This window comes from Episyrphus balteatus, chromosome X (genome assembly GCF_945859705.1).
Source record: "Episyrphus balteatus chromosome X, idEpiBalt1.1, whole genome shotgun sequence".
Taxonomy (NCBI): domain Eukaryota; kingdom Metazoa; phylum Arthropoda; class Insecta; order Diptera; family Syrphidae; genus Episyrphus; species Episyrphus balteatus.
The window spans coordinates 4624925-4647492 of record NC_079138.1 but is presented as its reverse complement, the minus strand read 5'-3'; the positions used below and the strand labels follow the sequence as shown (position 1 = coordinate 4647492).

The 22568-nt window shown below is 29.2% G+C and overlaps 1 protein-coding gene across 3 annotated transcripts in view; it reads left to right on the top strand.

Moving 5' to 3' along the window:
• LOC129920502 (paired box protein Pax-6) overlaps positions 1–22568 on the top strand; it is a 113580-nt gene that overhangs the window by 30081 nt on the left and 60931 nt on the right. For 2 of the 3 annotated variants that reach the window (XM_056001777.1, XM_056001778.1), the window contains one exon: positions 13185–13305. In XM_056001777.1, the coding sequence (XP_055857752.1) occupies positions 13293–13305 (13 nt within the window). In that variant the 5' untranslated portion in view covers positions 13185–13292. Of the gene's footprint in view, positions 1–12973; positions 13306–22568 lie in introns of all 3 variants that reach the window. The other variant, XM_056001776.1, reaches the window with a different exon arrangement.

Sequence of the window (22568 nt, the reverse complement as noted above, 5' to 3'; positions counted from 1 at the left end):
TTGATATTTCAAAAAAAAATTTTCAAAATTTTTTTAAAAATCCAAAAATTATTATATTCAAAATTTTATTTTTAGCTCCACATTATATACAGAGCTCCTGTCCCATTTCGGTGGACTTTTGTTCTATTAAGGGCGGGCCTAATTTTTCCTTAAGGATTTTCTAAAAGCAGATGTAAAATCTCAAGAACCTTTTGTGACGACTACCTTAAAATTCAAAAAGATCTTGAATTTGCATTTTCTTCTTTTAAAAAAATAAAATGCACGACTGGGTCGCACGAACTCGCTCTTGGAGTTAAAGTTGCTTAAATTTTTAAGACTTTTTATATAGAAATTTGAAAAAAAAAAAAAAAATTAAATTCGTTTTTTAAAAAAATAAAATAAAGTTTTGATTGATATATTAAGATGCATTTTTAGAAAAAAAATTTTCAAAATCGTTAGAGCCGTTTTTTTTCAAAACTAATTTTTTATAAATAATTTTTTTGGAAAAAACGTTTTAAAATAAAATTAGTATGCCACTCTGTAGAAATCACTAATCAACATCTAAAAACAAAATTTCAAAAAAATTCAATGTCCCGTTTTCGAAAATTTGATTTTTCAAAAAAAAAATTTTTATTTTATTTTATTTTTTTCAAAATTTTATTTTTGGCTTATATTTAAATTATATAAATGCTTCTTCACAAAAAGTTTCGTTGAAATCGAATAAGCAGTTTCGGAGATAATCGGATTTGAAAAAAACGATTCTATGGCAGTTACCGTTAATATGATTTTCAAAACAAAATTTTTTCACTGGAAGATAGACCTTAGGTTTAAAAACTAACATTTGAATTTTTCAAACAAAATCGTTAGAGCCGTTTTCGAGATGTTTCAATTTTACTAAAATCGGTATATGACAAGTACCGTTATTTTTGGTCCAAAAAAATTAATTCCAAGTTTGACATTAATCGGTCCATCCGTTTAGAGGCTGTAGCTCCTTATACAGGTAGACAACCAGACTGACAGACAGACGGACTTCCGGGACCACTTTTTTGGCATTATCTACCATCGTAATGTCATGGAAAAATGTTATCTCAACTTTTTTTTTTGTACGAATGCATAACTTGATATATAGTACCTATATCGCAAGTAAAAATATCATCTTGGAAGTTCTTTTTTTCTTGACAAATCCGCTCCTGTGCTGCATACATCATTTCTACGTGAAAACCTACCATTATCATCGTCACAGCATTCAAGTTGATATATACCGATGACAGAATGAGTTTTTATCGTCATCAACACACACATTGAGGTTTTCGTATAAAAAAAAAAGCCAAACCCTCCAATATGGAGGAATATACCCCCGTTTTAAGAGAAGAACAAAAGCCAAAACGGCTGTCTTTAAAAGAATTATTAAATCGGGAAAAAATACTTTCAAAAACATTTGCTAATGTTTTAGTACACAAAAAAAAAGGGGGGTGAGGGGAGTTCAACAGGAACACTAATGAAGGTACAAGATTGGATATATTTATAATAACCGTGCAAGAAAAGAATCAAGTTAGAGGAATAATTGCATTCAATTGCAGCATGTAAAGTGTTAGCTGTTGGTACCTATATCATGTAGATATAAAGGTGTTCAAGGTTTTCATGATTGACCTGATCTAACAGCGAGAATTAAATTAAAAAAGCAAACCCCTTTGTTTGTTTTGTTTATCTTTTGCATTCCCCACTCGGCCCGGCTATTCTCTACAGCAAATTGGCAGCGCTTAACACACACAAAATTTCAATGAGACACGCATCAACTTTTATGGAAATTTTTATTACGCCAAAAACCGATCTGTCCACGATCCATCAATCAAAAGTCAAAAAATGAGCGTGCGCGTGCATAGTATTTTATTTTATTTTTTTTTTTATCTTTGTGCAGTGTTTCACTTTTATCTCGTGATGTGGTGGTGTCTCCACCATAATCCTGCGAAGGCGCACAAAACAGGCTCGATCGTTTGGGTTTTTTTTTTTTAATTTTTATTTTTCTTCAATTCCACAGGTCATCAAAAAAAAAAAAAAAAAAAAAGATTATGAGTGGCTTGACACAGGAAGGAGCGCACACGTAAACATGTCCGAGGATATCTGACTGGGCCTATCTTAATTAGAACATAGAAGCCTCTTCCTCTCTTTCTTTCAAATCGAGTGGTTTTTTTTTTTTTGTTTTTATTTTTTGACATTTTTGAAGTATGCGCGGACTTTTAATCGAAATCCAGATTTCGTTGTCAAGATATAGAAATTACGGGTTGAAGACAATTTTTATTTTCAAACATAATTTCAATGTCAAAATAATTTTTCTTTTGAATTATTCAAATCTCTTTAAACTTTGTCATGTTTATCATCAGTTAAAAAAAAAAAACACATCCAAATACTTAGGCTCTTAAAACTTACAGCATGCAAGTAGGCATTGGTTTCTTAGAGCTCGTAAGAAGGTCAGTTAACATGCCTATTAGTTAATACAGTTGATCATAGCCGTAGCTAGGATTTCAATTTGGGGGGGGGGGGGGGGGGGTGATTAGCTCAGACCGAGCAAAATATTTTTTACAAAATTTTTAGATGCCTCCCTAAGCCTTACACAAAAACTATATCGTAAAATATCATATAAAAAAATACTACAGCAGTTAAATGACAAATGGACTTTTCTCTTACTAACGGTTTGTGAAAAATATCTAAAAATAACCAAAAATTGTTGATCTTGTCTTTTAGGCTATTTGTCCAAAGACAAATTTTTGACCTCTACACATGTTGAATATTAAATGGATACATTTTGGTAGTGGCTTAAAAGTTTTCTTAAGCTGCAAAATAAAAGATTTAATGGTGTTAAAAACATTAGTAAAGCCTAGTACGCAGCTGAAGCGAAACGAAAAATTTTGAAGTCTCCAAAGTCAACAGCGAACATGTTAACGAAAAAATACCATCGGGTATTACAGCAAATTAAAAAAAAAAAAAAATGAAAGTACAAATCAAAAAATTAAAGAAAAAAACATCAGAAAATAAGTTTTAAAGCAAAAACAAAACAAATTAAATTTCGTTCAAGATTTCATTAAAATTTCGTCTTTAAAAAGTCTTTAAAATTTTCAAACTCCCAAAACGCGTTGTGCTTTGAATTTTATGTTTAGTCAACATTCTTGTAGGTATTATTTTTTGCAAATTTCTTTGTTTATTAAAAGTTTTGTACTTTAAAGTCTAGCATACGTAGATGAAGCGAAACGAAATTTTCCATACGTCTTGAACGAAAAATTTCGTTTTGCTTTTCGATTTCAGTTCGCAGTTTAAGTGAAAATTTGGAGAGTGTTCAATCATTTGTTACTTATACTTTATACTGTCCTGTGCATTTTTCTTGATTCCAAAAGCAGTTTTTTTTCACTTTTCTGCTGTTTTTTCTAGGTTTTTAATTTTAATTTTTAATTTGGATTTTGTTATTTGTTATTGACTTTGACAGAATACTCGATGATATTTTTTCGTTAGCATTTTCGTTGTCGATTTTGGAGACTTGAAAATTGCCTTCTAGGCTTTATTAACAAAAATACACAAAACATCTTTGATCAAAAATGTATTCCCTAAAGATACAAATTTAACCTGCACCCAGAACAGGAAAAATCTTCAGCAGCTCAATTCAGCTCAAATAATTATTTTTTAATTAAATGTCACTGATAAATAAATTATATATCACGTCTTAATTTGAAAAATGTAATTTTTGACCCCTAGTTCCGAAGTTCAGTAAAATATTTCAAAAAATGTTGTTAACTCTTACAAAAATTATCAGTTTTCGTGATCTACAAAAAAATTTCAATCCAAACATTTAATATTATTACGTTTAAAAATGAAAGTTTAAATATTTAGGCTGAATGAACAGTTTTTTTGCATTCTCGTTTCTTTTTCATATTCAGCTTAGTTTGCTGTGTTACCACAAGCTTTAACGAGTCCCTGTGGTGTTGGGTAGGGCTGTAAAAGTAACGACAAAATGAGTACTCGCATGTATACGTTACTTTTGATACTAGTACCCGCATCAATAATATCGTTACTCGTTACTTTCGTATGTTTCGCATTTTTCGCATATTTCGTATGTTTCGTGTGTTTCTCATTTTTCGTTACTTTCGTTACTTTCGCATGCTTCGTGTGTTTCGTACATTTCGTATATTTCATGTATTTGATACGTTTCGTATGTTTGGTATTTTAAGTATGTTTCGTACCTTGGTATAAGGGTGTAAAAATTTTTTTTTTGAAAAAAAACCAAAAACAATTTCTATAATCTAAGCTACATTTTAAGGTCATAAACGGGTTGGGGTCGAAATTCTGTATGTTGCAAAATTCTGTATTCAAAATACTGTATGCCAAAATACTGTATGTCAAAATTCTGTATGTGCAAAATGCTGTAGGAACAAAATTCTGAAAGTCAAAATTCTGTATAGCAAAATTCTGGTTGGTCAAAATACTGTATTTCAAAATTCTGTACATCAAAATTCTGTAAATCAAAATTCTGTAAAAATGCTGTAAAAAAATATCGTTTTGATAATGTAAAAAAGTGCGCGCACACTTTTTTACATTATCAAAACGATATTTTTTTACAGCATTTTTACAGAATTTTGATATACAGTATTTTGCCGTACAGAATTTTCAAAACAGAATTTTGCATGTCAGTGTTTTGTTGATACAGTATTTTGACGTACAGAATTTTGTGTTTACAGTATAATGACGTACAGAATTATGGTATTACAGTATTTTGACCCCACAGAATTTTGTCGTACAGAATTTTGACAAGCAGAATTATGACCCGCTCCCGTCATAAACATTAAAATTAGTTGTGGCATTCTCATGTAATAAGAGTTTAAAGGTAGCTATATTGAATTTTTTTCGTTTTTTTTTTTTTAATCAAACGTGGAAACTTTTTTGATTTTTTTTCCAAATTTTTAGACAAAACTTTGGTAATTTTTTGTTTATATTCTTTCAGTAATCTTATCGCAATTCTTTAGAGACCTTTATTTCAAAAGTACAACGCGCAGATCTCGAAATATTAACACTTCAATACAACCATGTCGAACAATTTTTCATTTATTTTTTCTATTGAGAGTGATTTTCAAACCTCGTTTTCTCTGCTTTTTTTGTGTTGAAAATTTTGCACCAAAAATAAACTAATTTTTTGAAAAACCAAAAAACTTTTGTACATTCTTACATCGGATTTAGTATTGAAACTGGAATCGCGTCGTTACTCGTATGTTTCGTATCTCGTACGTTTCGTATGTTAAGTTACTTCAGTACCCAGTAACGAAACATACGAGTAACGATAGTATTAAGAAAGTAACGTTTCGTTACTCGTTACTGAAGTGAATACCCGCATTTTAGTAACGAATACATACGATTTGCTACAGCTCTAGTGTTGGGCACGAATCAGAATTTAACCAAAAAAAATATTTAGCATACAACTTTAAGAATGGCATTCCCAAGAAAAAACAAAAAATAATAATTTTTTGTGTTTATGTAGGATTATTTCAAAAGTGAGCTCTTTTAGGAAAAGCAAATAATATACTTAAAAAGAATAATATAATAAAATATATAATCAACCCTGTAACCCTACCCCCCCCCCCCCCCTAAATACGGCTATGCAGTTGATGACACTGGCCTGCAAGGAAATCCTCCTTTTAATAAAAGTATACTTTCCTAAAGGATTTTTATGTGCTGATTCCGAATTCGAAGTCACGTTTTTTAGATATTCAAATTAGAAAATCTCGAAAATCCATTTTTTTTTTTGCTGTTTTCGAACCAATATTTTGGCGCATTGTAAACTTTTGCAACTAAACTTGTCACGGTTTATAAAAGGACTTATTTATTTCTTTCAAATTCAATTTCAACCTTTTTCAATATCTCTTTTCTTATCCGGGATATATAAATTTTAGTAAATTAAGTACGTTTGGAATATCTTACCATAGGTAAAATGTGTGTACACTTTAATTAATAAATACAAATTTGGTGTCATATGATAGATCATGGTTTGAGAAATAAGTTTTTCAAATTTGAGCTCAATATGAATATTAGTATTATTTTTGTACTAGTTCAACCGAATTAAAAAGGGTTATTTTCTACAAAGTACTCATATTTTTCGAAATTCATTTATAAAAAAATGAGAAAAGTTAATTCTTTCATAATTAAAAAAAAAAAATATTTGAAGAAGAAAAAAAAAAAGATAAATTTTGCAGACCAGTGTTATTATTAACAAAACATGATTGTGGTGAATGGTGAACATACCCAACAAACACAAAATGTTGCTTCAATAAAGCTTTTCAAAACAAATGCAGAAGAATTTTTTGTAAAACATTTTAGATGCAAACGTTTTTAGTTGGTTATTTCTGTGAACCAGAATTGCCAATGAGCTCTACATAAGAAAAAGGATGGAGCAACATTGGCTTCTCCGAAGGAAAAAGAAACATCAGAAATGTAAAAAGAACATCTCAAAGTTATAAGCCTTATCTAAAAGCCTGTAAAAATGCACAGGAAACTGTGGACATATATTGTAGTTGAGTCGCAAGCGATGCTGAGAATTTTGAGAAATCACTTCTGTATTTTCTGCAATGGCGATGGATGAAAACAACTCCCCCACAAAAGCAGATTGCCACATTCAAAGTTGAGTCAGCATTGATGCCGTTCCACACAACCAACTTGAATAATTTAACATAACTCTAACGCGGCTCGACGAATACAAGACTTTTATCATTATAGTCCTGCGGCTGTGGTATCATTGTCAAATGGTATGGACTTTAACGGAGGTAGATGAAAACTCTTTGCATTCTTTCGAGAGGAAAATTATTCGGACAAATTTCGGTCTCATCTATATTCATGGTGCTTGGAGAACTATACGAGTTCTACCGAGATGGTTACATCATGTGAAGAACATAGACATACAATCCTTCGGCCAGGGCCCTATTTCACCAACTACAAGTTACAAGCACAAATTTGTAACTTGTAGATCACAAGTACAAATTTGTACAATGGAATTCTGTTTCACAAAGTACAAATAAGTAATTCACAAATTTGTGATTATCGAGAAAAAAAATTACAACTAACTTTTGAAAACCACAAGTTTGTAGAATTACCGTTTCACCAAATATATTTTTTTCTTGTAAGCAACAAGTTTATCTCACAAACTTGTAAAGCTCTTTAAAGTCAAAGCGGTGACCGTTGAGTTACTTAACTCGTAACGACAGAGGTTAAAATTTGTTTCAAATGAAAACTAAGTTGATATTGAATATGAAAAAATAGGATTGCCATTTTTAAAACTTAAGCAACCCTATTTTAATCGAAAAATTGTCAAATAACTTATACTGTCATATCTTAGTAATTAAATCAAATAAGAAATTTTTTTAAATGCCAAACAAAACTGTAAATAAATATTAAGATTTTTGTATTGCTGGATTATTTTTATATTTATTAATTTAGAATGACATTCATGGATTTATAGAAGTAAAACAAAGGGTAAAATAATAAAATTGTAAAGAGTGAGGAAAATTAATAAAATAATTTAAGGAATTAAGAACTACAAATATGAGAAAAAAACAAGCCTCTTTGATCAAAAGAGAACGAATTTTTACATACACTTAAGAGGCAGGTTATAGCGGAATCAGGAAAATTTTTTAAACAGATATTTTGTGATGTTTTCATTCGATTTAAAACACAAATGCTATACCAATTTTTAAAGCATTTGTTTTCCATTACAAATTAAAAAAAAAAATATTTATTGCAATAAAAAATCGCCTTAAAAAATATTTATTGCAAACAAAAAAATTTGCATTAAAAAAAATGTAATTGCAACTGAAAAATATATAAAAATTTTTTTAATGCAATTTTTTTTTTTCACTATGAAATTTTTTTACTTGCAATAAATGATTTTTTTTTAAATCTCAAATGTATTTTTACAACCTTGAATAATAATAATATATAGCTTTTATTAAAATAATAATAATGGCCTTCGGCGTAAAGCCATTTTAAACACTTTAATCACGCTAAATACGGTTTTTACAAACTTGTAACAAAAATGACATACGTCTTGACTCTTGTAGAAAATTTTCACAAATAAATAGAAACTTGTAACTTTTTTTTTTTTGGTGAAACAGAAACCCACAAGAAACTTGAAAGCTCACAAGTTTGTTACTTGTAAAATACAAGTTTCGGTGAAACAGAAAATGGATTTTTTCACAAATTTAAAATTGTAGATTACAAGTACAATTTTGTGATCACAAGAAACTGGTGAAACAGAATTTCTCGATTTTTTCACAAATATTGTGAAAATTACTTGTAATTACAAATTTGTAAGTTGGTGAAATAGGGCCCAGGTGACCCAAGTGGAAAAGGACCTCAATCAACTTGGCTTGCGAAACTGAAAACATTTGGCTAAGGACAAATCTGGTTGACGATTTTAATGCCGTCTTAAGGTCACTATGTTTGCAAAAAAGTAATTTTACAACCTATTTCTTCAACAAATTGGTTATAATATTACTGTTTTGAGAATATTAATGATTGTAGGTACAAAATACACGAATAAATTCCAAGGGCACACTTATAAAAATCGTATAGAAGGGCTAGGTGTAGGTATTACAATAGGCTTACAAAACCGAAACTGCTGTGTCATGAACACTTGTTGTGTACAAAAAAAAAAAAAAAAAAAAAAAACATTGAAAAGCATGTCTGACGTGGTGTTCACGTAGCGAAACCAATTTCGACGCACAATAATAATGCTGCTGCATTGCCACTCTGTCATTTCACTATACCACCCCTTTCACATACAGCAAACAAAAAAAAAAAAAAAAAAAAAAAATTATTCGAACTTTTAATTTTCTGAGTTCTGACATGGAATTGCTCATAAATTTGCACTTTTTCGATCCATTCACTATTATGTATATTATGCTATCAGAGCCACGAGATTATTACGATGACGATGTTGGATGATGATGACGATACGGTGGGAAATTTGTACTTCAAGTTGTATATGATGTAGAGTACACATAAATTCATCTTCTTTCGCTTCAGTGTACTTTGAAGTAATTTATCTGGTAAGGGTAGTTTTTTTTTTTTTTTTTTTTGAAGTATCTATAGAATTAACTGAATGAGAAATATTATATCATTAACTCTTTTCATAAATTAGTCACACTTAAAGAGTATATTTTAAGAACAAAATGAGAGAGGGAGGTTGTAAAGACTTTCGATTTTAGTAAATTTGCTTAAAATTGAATACATTATACGTCACTTCTATTCTAGAATATTCGACTTAAATGTATTTATTTTTTTTTTTTATTTAATTTTATTTTGTTTATTTAAATAACTAGGAATGAATTTATTTGAGAGGATTTCTCACAAGAATTTCCATTTCACTTTCATACAATTTTCTTTATAGATAGAATGATGGGGGTGGTGGTTGGGATACTTGTACCAGTATGAAAAATCTTTTGTTTTTTTTTAACTTTTTTTATAATGCAGTCAAGTTTTTATTTTGTGACTTTTTGTCTGATTTGTTGCCTTTTTTTTTTAATATATATTTTTCAAGCTTTAAAAAAATATCGAAAAAAAAAGATATACGAAAAGAAGGCGTTTAGCTTTGATCCTTTTGTATGTCGATGTCGATGTCGACGTTATGAGAGTAGATCAAAGGCAAAAGCATACCAATTATATTTTTTTTTTTTTTCATTTTTGCACACAGCAACTGACGACGACGATAGTCAGTCAAGTGGCCGCACAAGAGTGTGAGAGTCAATGGTGCCGAGGAGAGTCAAGGATATATAAAAAAAAAATATAATTAAATGTAATTAAGTACGACGAAGTACTTGAGACGTTTTCTATGTTTTCTTTATTGTATTTTTTTTTTTTTATTTATTTTACTTAGCATTAGTACTCTAAGGGGTTAAAAAATCTGATTAAACAAGAAAATAATGGCGCAAAATATTAAACAAAAACTGAACATAACTCAATTTATATTTGAAAGCAATTTATATTTCAAATTTTGTGTTAAGATGTAGAAAAGATTTTATTATTTCCCACAAAAAAATTGATATATAAAAACATAAAGTATTAAATAAAAAACTGAACCAAATTGAAATGATACCACACCAGCTTTCAAATAAAAAAAGAATCATCAAAATCAGTTCAGCTAGTCGAAAGTTCTAAGATAACAAACATACCAAAGAATCAAGTTTTATTGAGAACCTCCTCCTTTTTGAAGTCGGTAAAAAATATGTAGGTTTTTTGCATAAAAGTTTTAATCACTATTTTTTAAAATTCTTCAAAAGTCAAAAAAGTGTAAATTTTTACTCTTCGAAAAAAAAAATCTAATGCACGATTGTGTCCTTTTGCTTGATCTTATGGTAAAGTTTGCTATTTCATTCATAAGACGAAAATTTCAATTTCATTTTGTCAATAACCTTATAAGAAATGTGAAAACGGATTAAAAACTGTTTTTTTAAGCAACGAAAACACCTTTTTTGGTTTTAAAGAATATTTATAATTTTTTTTTTTATTTTTTAAAAGTTTTTTTTTTAATAAGAATTTACCTACAAAAAATAGTTCAAAAAATTCCAACCTTTTTCAAAAAAATTTATTTGATGATTGTTTAAAACCCAAACCCTTTAGGGTTTTTAATTTTAATTTTGATAAAGTTTTCAAAAAAAAAAAAAAAACTCCCTTTGAATCATTTTATTCTTAGAGACATTTTTCTTATATTGTTATTCCTAGTTCAAATTTCAAAAGGGTACAATTATTTAATTATTTCTTGCAATAAGTTCTTTTCTCTTCACTTTAAAAAAACACACGCTTTAAACAAAAATATTTTAAAAAAGTCTGAAAGTAGAAAATAATTATGGAGCGGATTCATTTCTTCTTATGTCATAATCATAACACTTTGACGAAATCTTAATACACTCTATGCATTCCCAATGTCCAATCTAAACAATTCAATTTGCTTCAATTTAATAATCCACTTGAAGAGGTACTAAAAGTACCCCAAATATATCTACAATTAATTCTCTTTTTGTACTTAATTTCATAATGCTCAAACCATGCTTCCCCAAATAAATTTATTTTAATAATTTACTGCCACATAAACATTCAAATCTTATTGTTTTTGTTCTATTTTATGTGGTCTATTTTTCTCTGTGTAATTTCATTAGATTGAGATTAGGCATTATTCAAAAGTGTCAAAATCCATTTACAATTTAATAAAGTACTCAATGATTTACGCAACTTGACGATACAATTTGAACCCTTTCAAGTGGACCATATGAACAGATTGTTAGATTTTTACGAATGCTGTTACATTCTTAAGATAGCTGGAAACGATAGAATATGACTCTTAAAAAAAAAACTATTATTTCAAAACAAAATAGAAACAAAAGATATTTCTTATCATCTTAATGATGTCTTGTCAATCTTGCCATCCTAAATCTAAACAATTCAAAGTAATTACCGCACTCTTGCAGTGAAATATCAATATGAATGCTGTAAAACTCCAAAAATGACCACTTGAAATGCTATACAAATAATACTACAGCAAGGAATGAATACATAACTTTCCTGCCTTACCATGTGAAAACAAACAAATATTGTAGTATAATTTTATTTACATCATTTTATTTGACTAGTTGTAAGATAGACAAATTAATAACTTCAAAGTCAGTTAAAGAGGTGTGAATGTTTATTACTGAGTTACTACATTTTTGAAATAAAGTATTGGGACAAAATTTGTTTTATTGCTATACAGAGTTTTTTCTTTTTATGCAAACAAATTTGACAGTGACAACATTATTGTAGGTTGTTTTTTTAATTAAATTCAAATTAACGATATAATGAGATATTTACAACTGCGTTACTGCTCCAATGCGTTACCATCAAGAATAAATAACTAAAGTAGTTCTTTTTGATCTATTTTTAAATTAATTGAGATAAAATGTCATAAATATAAAAATATCATTCAAAACAACAATAATCAAACATTATAGATGAAATAAAACCACTTGTCTATCTTATAATTTCATAGCTGAAACCTAAAAGTTTCTTGGAGGTCTGGTTTATGAGTTATTTGCAATTTATAAATATTTTTTCTTACATTTGGAAGCAGATATTTTCGGATCAAAGTCTGAAAACAAGTTTTAGTTTACAGATACGAGTTGACAATGAATTACTTTTTTTCGGATTTTCGAAAAAAAAAAATTAAAAAATATGAACAAATTTCAATATTTTTTTTTTCTTTTTTCAAATTCACTGCAATAAATAGGCATCTGCAAGGTTCTTTTCTTATTTTATTTAGTTGAAAACACTTAATTATGGTAGGTTTTGCTGACGACACTACTTTTTTCGTCTAGAGAATCAAGGTGCTCTCGAAAGTTTAAATTAATTAAATTAAAGTTTTAAAATTATATTCACTGTATTTGTAAATAATTTCCATTTTTTAACAGATATAGTTAAATAAACCCAAAAGTGAAAAGGATCGAAATGTAATAAAAATGAATAAGAAAAAAAAATGTCTGAAATAAATGTTTGTTCTTGTTGATTCTCATGAATTAGTATGACCAAATTTAATTTTATAAGTCAATTAACACTGTTGGATTATACAGGAATGTAAAAAAAATTTCATTTGAATTTGAAAAAGAAAGTACCTATTTATAATAACGAAGAAAAAAAAATAACAAAAATAATAAAAAAATTATTAAAATAATTTTTTTTTTTTTTTTTTTTTTTTATATTGAAGTACCTATTTATAGTAATTTTTATTTTAAATTTTTGTATAGGTATTATTAATAGTACCTATTGTTTTTTTTTTTTTTTTGTTCTTATGAGCAAATGAAATTTCTATGCACATGAGAGATTTAGCATTGAAAATAAAATTACGATAAAAAATTATATGCATTCTTTAAAATTTGAATTGTTTATTTTTCTCGAAAACAATAAACAAAAACATATATTTTTTTCTTTTTCTTTGCAGGTAATTGAAGCCCTTTAGCGATTAAAAGATTTCATCACGTGCCATGTGCCGAGTGCGTTATTATTATTTTGTCGTTATTTTTCGAGCGCGTCCTTGTGTTTTTTAGTAGATAATTTAAAAAAAAAAAAGAATTCTTTAACGAAAATTCATACATAATATATTTTGCGCATAGTGAATAAGTTACTAATTTAATGTTTTTCCCAAATATTAGATTACCTCTCATTTAATAAATAAAAGATAAATTAAAAATATCAAACTGATTGGATCGGCCGGTTTGCAGCACCCGTTAACACGGGATGGTATTGATACGTTTTGGAAAATGCCGCATGCAGGTATAACTCAATTATTATTTTTTTTATTCTCTTTAAAAATAAAAAAAAAAAAAAACAAAATAAAACTAAAATTTTAGAATATTTTTAAGAAGCAAAATGGTAAAATTTAAGAATGTGTTTTCGTTTTCCCTTTTAGCACAGTCTCTCTCGTGGGCAGTCAATCAAAAAATTTAAACTTAATTGAACCCTGACAGGAGATATCGTTTCATAATCCATTTTATTTGTTGTTGTTTTTTTTTTTTTGGTTGTTTGCTTTGATATTATATTCTAATTCATAATGCAGCACAGCTGGATATAATTCAGAATCGCCACTTAATTAAACCACTCTCAAATGTGATACTATATATGAGTTGCACAATCATCCCCTTTTTTGCTTTGCTTCGATCCCAAAAAAGTATAGTTTGTATTTGAGCCTACCTACTGTTAGGTGTTAGAAGAAGGAAAACAGATTTTTGAATACTGATGGGCACAAATGATGCACAAAATGAACTATAATCATCCTTTAATTTGGGCGTTACACTATTATTTATACCCAAAAGATGTACAATTTCGCAAAATGTTAAATGATTTAGAAGAATTAACTTAACTGACATTTTTTTTTTTTGAATTACCTATCCAACAAATAAAATACATCCTCAATTACACATTTACAAAAAAAAAAAAATAAACAAATAAAAGGAAACAAGTCCTTAAGTAAATATTTTGGTTTCTTTCCTTAAACATCGTGTATGATGATGGCCACTTAAATTTTATAGGTCTGTTACAAATGTTGCAACACGCGCCTCGCCCTCTATCAAATTCCAGACACTATCGTTCATCCTTCTTCATCCGTCAAACTTAATATCTACAAAAAATTGTCCTTTTCAAATCAAATGTTCCCATCAGAAAGAGAGATGATATCATAATTAAATTGATGTGTACTTGACACACGAACACTACAAAATCAGCTTTATCGTACGTTTGCCCACTTAAAACCCATAGTAAGTTATATACGCAAAAAAAAAAAAAAAACTTGCTTTGAAAATGTGTAATCCTTGATATTGCGTAGCGTGCGTCATGTCGGTTGTTCTTGTCATCCTTTTTTCGTATACTAGAAAATTTTATAATAATAATAATAATAATAATAGCTCAGGACTATGACACGTGTCGTCTTTTCTCAAGTATTCAACGTATGGTGGATATCATTTTATTTTATTTTTTTCTTTTCTTATAACAAGCGTTTAATATGTTTTATCAAATCTGTTGACTATTGCATAGGTATTTTGATGAATTTTTTTAATGTTAGTCTGATTTTTTAATATTGTAGGTATTTCAAAAATATACATCAAAAAAATAGAGTTTGGTACAACGTTACACAACTTATAACTAGCAGACATGCAAGAGACTTCGAACAATCTATAATTTGTCAAATTACGATAAGTAGCTTAGGAGCTATGATGCCACAGATGAACATACATACAAAATACACCGGTCAAATACATAACCATGCTTTTTACTTTGCCACATTAAAAAAAAAAAATAATAAATTCACTTTCAGAATTCCATAAAAATCATTTATACCAATAAAAATCCAATTTTAGTCGTTTAGGTTGTGGAAAGATGAAAAGATCAGCGATGATCGAACCTCGCTTGGAAAAAAAAAACTGATCTGATTTGTTTTGACCTTAGTTTTGAATTTAGAATTGATTAGAAAAGTATTATTTTGGTTTATCGACAAAACATTGAAATTTTTCATTTAAATCATGTTTTCTAATATTTACTTCAAAACATAGTTGGCAACCATATAACCCCAAAATGTGCAATTTTTTTATGAAACATAATTAGGAGAGATGTCAAAATTGTCCTAATTTAAAAAAACAAATCCCTGAAATAGCGTAATAAGAAGTTTTAAAGTGTATTTTACTAGTTTGGCACATTTTGAACTTTGTTTTCCAAGTTATGAATCCTAAATCCAAGAACTAGCACCTTTTTGACGTATGAATTTAGCCAAATTTCTAGCTGATATGCTGTTTTGAAAAAGAAAATTCTTTATAAAGGCTTATTCTGGCCGCCATTTTGAATAAAACAAAAAAGTTGGCAGCTTTTTCATATTTTCCATACTAATATGAAATTTTGTACACTAAAGGATGATATTTCGTCAAGATATGGCCGTGCAAATAAATTTTGACGCCAAAAAGCACCAAATGCACCACTGTACGTGCATCGCATCGGGTGTAGGAATTGCAAAGTATGCTATTTGATTTCTTGCATAAAAAGGAATTTTTAGAAAAAAAAAAACTTCGAAAATCGTTAGAGCTGTTTTTTAAAAAAATAATTTTTTATATACCTATACAAATTTTCAAACATTTTTCAAAAACAAAATTGGAATAACATTATTAAGAAAATGTTATTCATCACATAAAAACACAAATCAACCCGTTTTCAAAAAATCGATTTTTCAAAAAAAAAAAAAAAAATGAAATATTTTTTAAAAATCCAAAAATGTGTTTTTTTGAAAATTTTCTAAAGTTTAATAAGAAATTCAAAAATTAAAAAAAAAAACCGATATATGACAGGTATCGTTAGTTTTGGTCCAAAAAAATTTTTCAATTTATCCTCTGGGGAATCACCCAAAACTGTTAACTACCAAGTTTGAAAAAAAAAACAGCTCCAGTAGTTTAGGCTGTAGCTGGAGGTACCTACAGACGGGCAGACAGAGGGACAGATAAAATTGCGGTACCCACTTTTTTGGCATTCTCCATTATCGAAATGTCATGTCTGATTGTTATATCGAGTTCCATTTTTTTTGTTTCGAATCCTAAACATGCCCTAGTAAAAAGGAACACTGGTTCTTACAACGCGACGGATTTAGCAGGAGTCAAAAATTTCACACGGCAAGCTGGAATACTTTGATGTAACGGTAAATAAGTCAATTAGCGCAACGGGTACAATGGTTGGCACCAATAAGCATTTTTTTACTTTGAATTGCGAATAACTCTCGCATTTAAAGAGTTAGGAATATGTTTTATATATCAAATTAAAATTTTAAGAATTTCTGACTTGAATGTTATTAGAAAAAAAATGTTTAAAATATAAAGAATATTTTTAAAGTATTAAAATAGGAAAAGCTACACAAAAGGTACAATTATTGGCACCCTCAAAATTGAAAGAAATACAAGTGTTTTTCATGATAGTTTTCATCAAAGTTTAGTTAAAAACAGTTTGATGTAACAAGAAATCTTCATTTAACGCAATAAAAAAAAAACAAAGTAAATAAAATGTACGACTGGGTCGTATGTAGTGGCTCTTGCATTTCAAATTACATACCTTTATCTTAGATAATTTTTGGAAGTTAAATCTGTTTTTAAGTTCAAATTTAACTAAAAATTATGCCATTTTCGCAAAAAAGACTAACGTCATTTCAGCTGTACAATTTTTTTTGAGAAAAACTATAATTTTTATATAATTTTTTTCGAAATCGAAATCGTGATATTAAAATGAAATAAAAACGGGTCTTGAAAATCACGTACAAATCATCTGTAACGAGTTCTTGGCAAATCTATCAAACCTTTTGAGCTCTTTTTTCCACATTTTTCAAACATAAACTTAAAACGGATACACGGTTTAATTATTGGCAGTTTTAAAGGTACAATTATTGGCAGTGCCAACAATTGATGTCCCAAAGCACGCATTATTGGCACCCCCCCTGCCAATAATAAAACCACTACTTTATGTGGGACCAATTATTGACACAACTTTTTAATTAATTTGAAAATATTTTGAAGTGAAAACCTCTTTGGTATCGTAGTGATTTCAAACAAGATGAAACGAAAAAGCGACACGAAAAATCAATTGATCATAACTTTTTTGTTTTAATAGATAGATGAATGAAATTTATACAGTAGATAGGTAATTAAATAAATTATGATTGTGCAAAAATTTCAATTAATTTCATATTCAAAATTCTGAGATAACGGTGAAAAGATGTTCTTTTTCTAAACACTTTATATCTTTTGATCTAGAGCACATAACAATTTTATTTAACTTTAATACGCATGCTGATAATATTACCTTTCATTTCATGCGAATTTGGTTTATGCTTTTTCATGGTGCTAGAACTTTTTTCGGTCTCACTATTTTATGGAAAATCATATATGAAATTGATGTAGAATTTTCCGAGGAATTCGAATACTGTATTCACAATTTCAAAAAAATTTATTTTCACCCTTATAAAGACACTTTTTTGTGACCACTTTTAATTTTTGTCCTGCCAAATTCGCACCCGTGTGCCGACAGAGGGTTAATATATCACACATAACGGTACGTGCTCTACAAGGTTTATCATATTTAATTGAAAAACTTGAAAAATACCTCAAAACACCTGTGAAGATTTGTTGCCGATGACCAGCCAGCAGTAGAGGAAGTACTGTAATCTCAGTTTGAAATTTCGACATGGTTGGCTTTAAAAAATTCTTACTTTTTTTGTCGGCATGGTAGAAATATGATTGAAGCGTCATATAAAAGGTGAAATAATAATGATATAAAATTTATTATAGGCTATCTTCTAAAAATGTATTTAATGGCGTTAGAAGAGAAAAGAGATTGATTGCGTTGCTTTTTTTATGAAAACTAATTAATTGGGTTAAAAAAAATTCTAGCTCTTTTTGAGCTGAAACAATTAGCTTTTAGATGGTATTAATTGTAGGTTGTCATATAAAAAAAAGTGTGATGGAATAAAAAAGTTATATTTTTTCGATTTTTTTAAAATGATTTTTAAGGTTTCACTTCAACCACGTGTGAATTGCACACATGATTTTTTTTTTTATATAAAAAACAATTAAAAACATTTAATTTATTATATTGTTAAGCTAAAAAAAATTAATCTTCATCCAAAAACTCAAAAAATAATCAAAAAACGGACAGTTACAAAAATTCAGTGTCCTTAGCGGGAAAACTGTATTTTTTGCACTTTTTTCATGAACTTAGAACAGCTTTACTTTTTTACTAATTACAAGGAACTGAGAATGAAATAGACCTTAATAAAAATGCAGAATTGTAGAGAATTAAAACAGTTTATGAAAAAAAACATGAATTTTTTTAGTTTTTGTAAAATGCTTTATTGCATGAAGGGTGCCAATAATTGGTACAAAAATCGGGGGGTGCCAACCATTGTACCAATTACCCTAGTCTGCAAAGTTCGGATTATAAAAATTAAATTATTGAAACCAACAGTCAAGAAAAAAAATCTACCAAAAAACTTTACTTTTTCATAGACAAAATAAAATGTCTATAGTTTAACAAAATTGCCAGAACATCACATCGAACTGAAATCAAAAATATTGAACTTTATACTGGATAGAATGAAACAGGACATGAGCATTCAAACAAAGCACACTGTTCTGCTGTTTGATAGAATTGGTGGTCATCGTCTTAATTATAATAAAACAAAAAAAAACAACAGAAAACAGCAAGAGCCGATCGAAACTATAGCATCAAATGAAAAAGGGTGCTGAACATACACGAAATGAACAGCTAGCTCAATCGTAGGTGTAGGCTAGCTTCCACCACTCGCTGCCACCACAGAATAGCACAGTCAATTCGTCAACCCTCCGTTACGTGAAAAAAAAGGGATAATGAGAATTTCCGCAGTGAAATATCAAATATATTTGACTGGTAGAAAGCCAAGCTCTTTATATGCTAGGACAGGCGGTGGTCGGTCGGCACTGGTGGTGGTATAACCAAGCTCTCTCTGGCAACGGAAGCAAACATAACAGACCATCCGCATCCAGCAGGAGTAGGAGGTTGATGATAGTCAAGTATTTTACTTTGCGTGTTATACTTTGTACATCCACTTTGCCGACCGAATTGAGTTGCCCTCGTTCGACGCGCAATGAATCAGTGCAAATTTCTTGGTTTGAACAGACTTTGGTGCGTGGCGCCCAACACGTTTTTGGGATTTTTTTATCTTACCCCTCAGTACCATAAGCAGCTAGCAGCAGCAGCAGCAGCAGCAGCAGCAGCCACAGCAACAAAACAACTGCCATTGGCAAAGGGATGAAAAGTTTAATTGACGAACGTTGTCGATTCGTATCACAGGCGTTTAAATCTGTATTTAGTGCACTTTTAAAGGTGAAATTCGTTATGCCACGTATAATGATTTCAAATTTCTCTATGAGGTAATTTTCACACACACAGGTCTTAGTCTTCTTTCAAGCATTAGCTCTCACCAAATACTCAGTACAAAATAAATATAGAAATAAGGAAGCTTGTCATACGACAAATAAAAAATGGAAACAAAAAAAAAATTAAATGAACGTCGTCTTTGTCGTCGTCGTCGTCGTGGCACATAGCAACAATTCGACGCGCCGCCGATGGGCAACATCAAAGCAACAAGGATATGTACCTATACACTCTTTTGATTTTGCAAGAATGTTTAACCGTGTAATTTTAATTTGGCAATATTTTCACTGCTTGTCACATTCTCTGTTGCCGTAATAATTGTGTTGCGGAGAATGTCTTAATTATGTGAGTGAGTGATATTGCCTGAAATAATTTACCCATCTTCAGTTTGGGTTGATTTGGGGGAAGGGCGCATTTAAATATATTTAAAAAAAAAAAAATTATTCTTTTCCCTTCAGTTTATTTGTTAACATGTTGCATTGATTAGATAGTTCAACAAAAAATTTTATAAAATTTTCTATTTTCTACTAATAGATGAATTTTAATGACCGACATTCAAGTTAAAGGCTTTAATTTAAAAACGGAAACATGCATATAAATGACACGTTTTCAAACGACCATTGTGCATTATTGTTGCGCCTTGTGCGCCATGCCTTTTACATTTGAATCTATCTCCGAGAAAAATTATTTCCTACTCTAACATACACACACACACACTCCAAACCGGAAAACTGAAATCTTTCGAATTTTAATATGCAATTATTTCCATTTTAAGTAGATAAATCAAAACACACAGAAGTGTGATTTTGTGTTAGTATATATTTTGAAATAGCACATGGTTTTATGATTGAATGGTGCACACGCCCGCCGCCACCGCACCGCGCCTCTGTCGCTGAGTAAGCATTATTGTGAAAAGTTCCGGAAATATGAAAATGATGAACGCTGACAGATAAACGGATTTTTGTTTTTTTTTTTTTTTATTCTTAAATCATTTATTTATTGTGATAAAAAATAAAGAAGGGGTGTATGCTAGGGACTTTTTCATAAAATTATGTTGGTACATGAAAGGAGTTATAAACGCATATATTTTGACAGGGCAAGGAGCTTGTAGGGATCTCTTAAAAACTAAGCTTCCGAAAACTAGACATTTTTCTCTTTTGAGTGCCGAGTGCATGCCGGTGAACTCGCCAGAAATGGAACTCTATATTTGTCCCTAAGCAGAATGCATATCAGCTCCGTAATAGGTCGTTAGAATAAGTGTATTCTCAAACGACTTCTGTAGAAATTGTTCCACAAGACGTAAATTACACTTGGAAAAATACTTTTTAAAAGATACAAATGAACTAATTAATGCTGTCATGTTCAACTTTCAACGCTCCAATCAATGTTCTAAGTTTTCCTCACAACCATTCCTATACCTAACCTAGCCTTGGTTCTTTTTACCGACTTCCAAAAAGGAGGAGGTATTCAATTCGTCTGTTTTTTTTGTTACCTCATAACTTTGGACTAAGTGAACCAATTTTGATAATTCTTTTTGTATTGGATATAGCTGTTGGCTGCAATGTGGTCCCATTTTAATTTCGTTAATTTCTGTGTGTGTAGGAACTATTAGAAAAAACCATAAAACCCAGTTTTAGCCATGGAAGTCAATTTTGTTTTTTGATAAAAATGATTATTGGCGTCAAAAATCATTTGGATGGCCATAGATTTTTTGACTTCGAATTTAAATCATTAAGATCTTTTAGAAAAATAATTTTTTTGGTTTAGAAGAAATATAAATAAAAAAAAAAAAATAAATAAAATATAAATTGTCAGACTTGTTGAATATATTCATATTTTATTATTTCATGTTTTTTTATATAATTGGCAAAAGTTTAATGCTAAAATAGTATTTTTTAAAAAGAAAATAAGTAAAAAGAATTGTTGTTTAAAAAAAAGTAAAAGAAGTAGCATGAAATGAATGAATGAAATTTTAAATCCACCATTTTGAATGAACAAAATTTGGCGCTTTTTCGTATTCTCCAAACTAATAACCTTCAGTGCAGTGACGAAATCCAATACACCGAATATGCATTTTCTTCATATTATTTGTATCAATTTTTCTATAGCGAAATTTTGACAAATTACCAAATTACTTTAACTTTCTTCTAAGAAATGTGTCAGGAGAGGGCATTGAAGATTCGCATAATTTTAGCAAAAAAAGTGGAAACATTTTAAAAGGTGATGTGTTTTTTTTTTAGACTACGGCTGAAATGAAACGCAGAAACCTTTCCAAATTAAATTTGCCCTCTTTATCAACGAAAATTGCCCAACATTTAAAGGAGATGTCACATATTTCTATGGAGCTTGGGCCCAGTGTGTGCACTTACGAAATTGGTATCAAATGAAAGGTGACTATAAGCACATTACGTGGGTAAAATATTTCGTTAGTGGGGTTTTGGAGATATTTGAGTTTGAAGTTTCGGATTTCAAAATCAAGATTTCAGCTATTTTTTCGAACAATTAATCGTAGAATGCGTAATAATAAATCATCTCATTTTCAGTAATTTGGCACTTAACTCTAAGGGTTGTTTTAAATATTTAAAATATCAAAAAACTCACAATTTGCGGTTCGCTTACTCTGAAAGTAAAACTCCTAGAGAAAAATGTTGTATTAGAAAAAGCTCAAGTAGCACAAAAGTCTAAAATACACCAAAATATTTGGGGTATTTTTTGCACTTTCGTGATATGCATTTTGAATATAAAAAATATACCATTTTCTCGTATATAATAAACTCCACTGGTTAAAAAATTAAACCGATTTTGGTAAAAAAAAATTATTCCTTTTAAATTGAAAAATACACAATAAATCTATATATAAAATACACCATTTAAATTATTCTGATTTATAATTTGAACCAAAGTTTATTTTTTAAATTTAAATAGTTTGATGAATTAAAATGTACACTATTTCTTATGAAAAAAATGAAAATTAATTATTCTCTATCACAATACAATTAACTAATGATTAAATATGAATTTGAGTGCCTAATTTAAGAACGAAACAAATTCCATCTACTTATTTTAGACACTACCCCGTCTAAAAATCGAGCGCCTCAAAAATT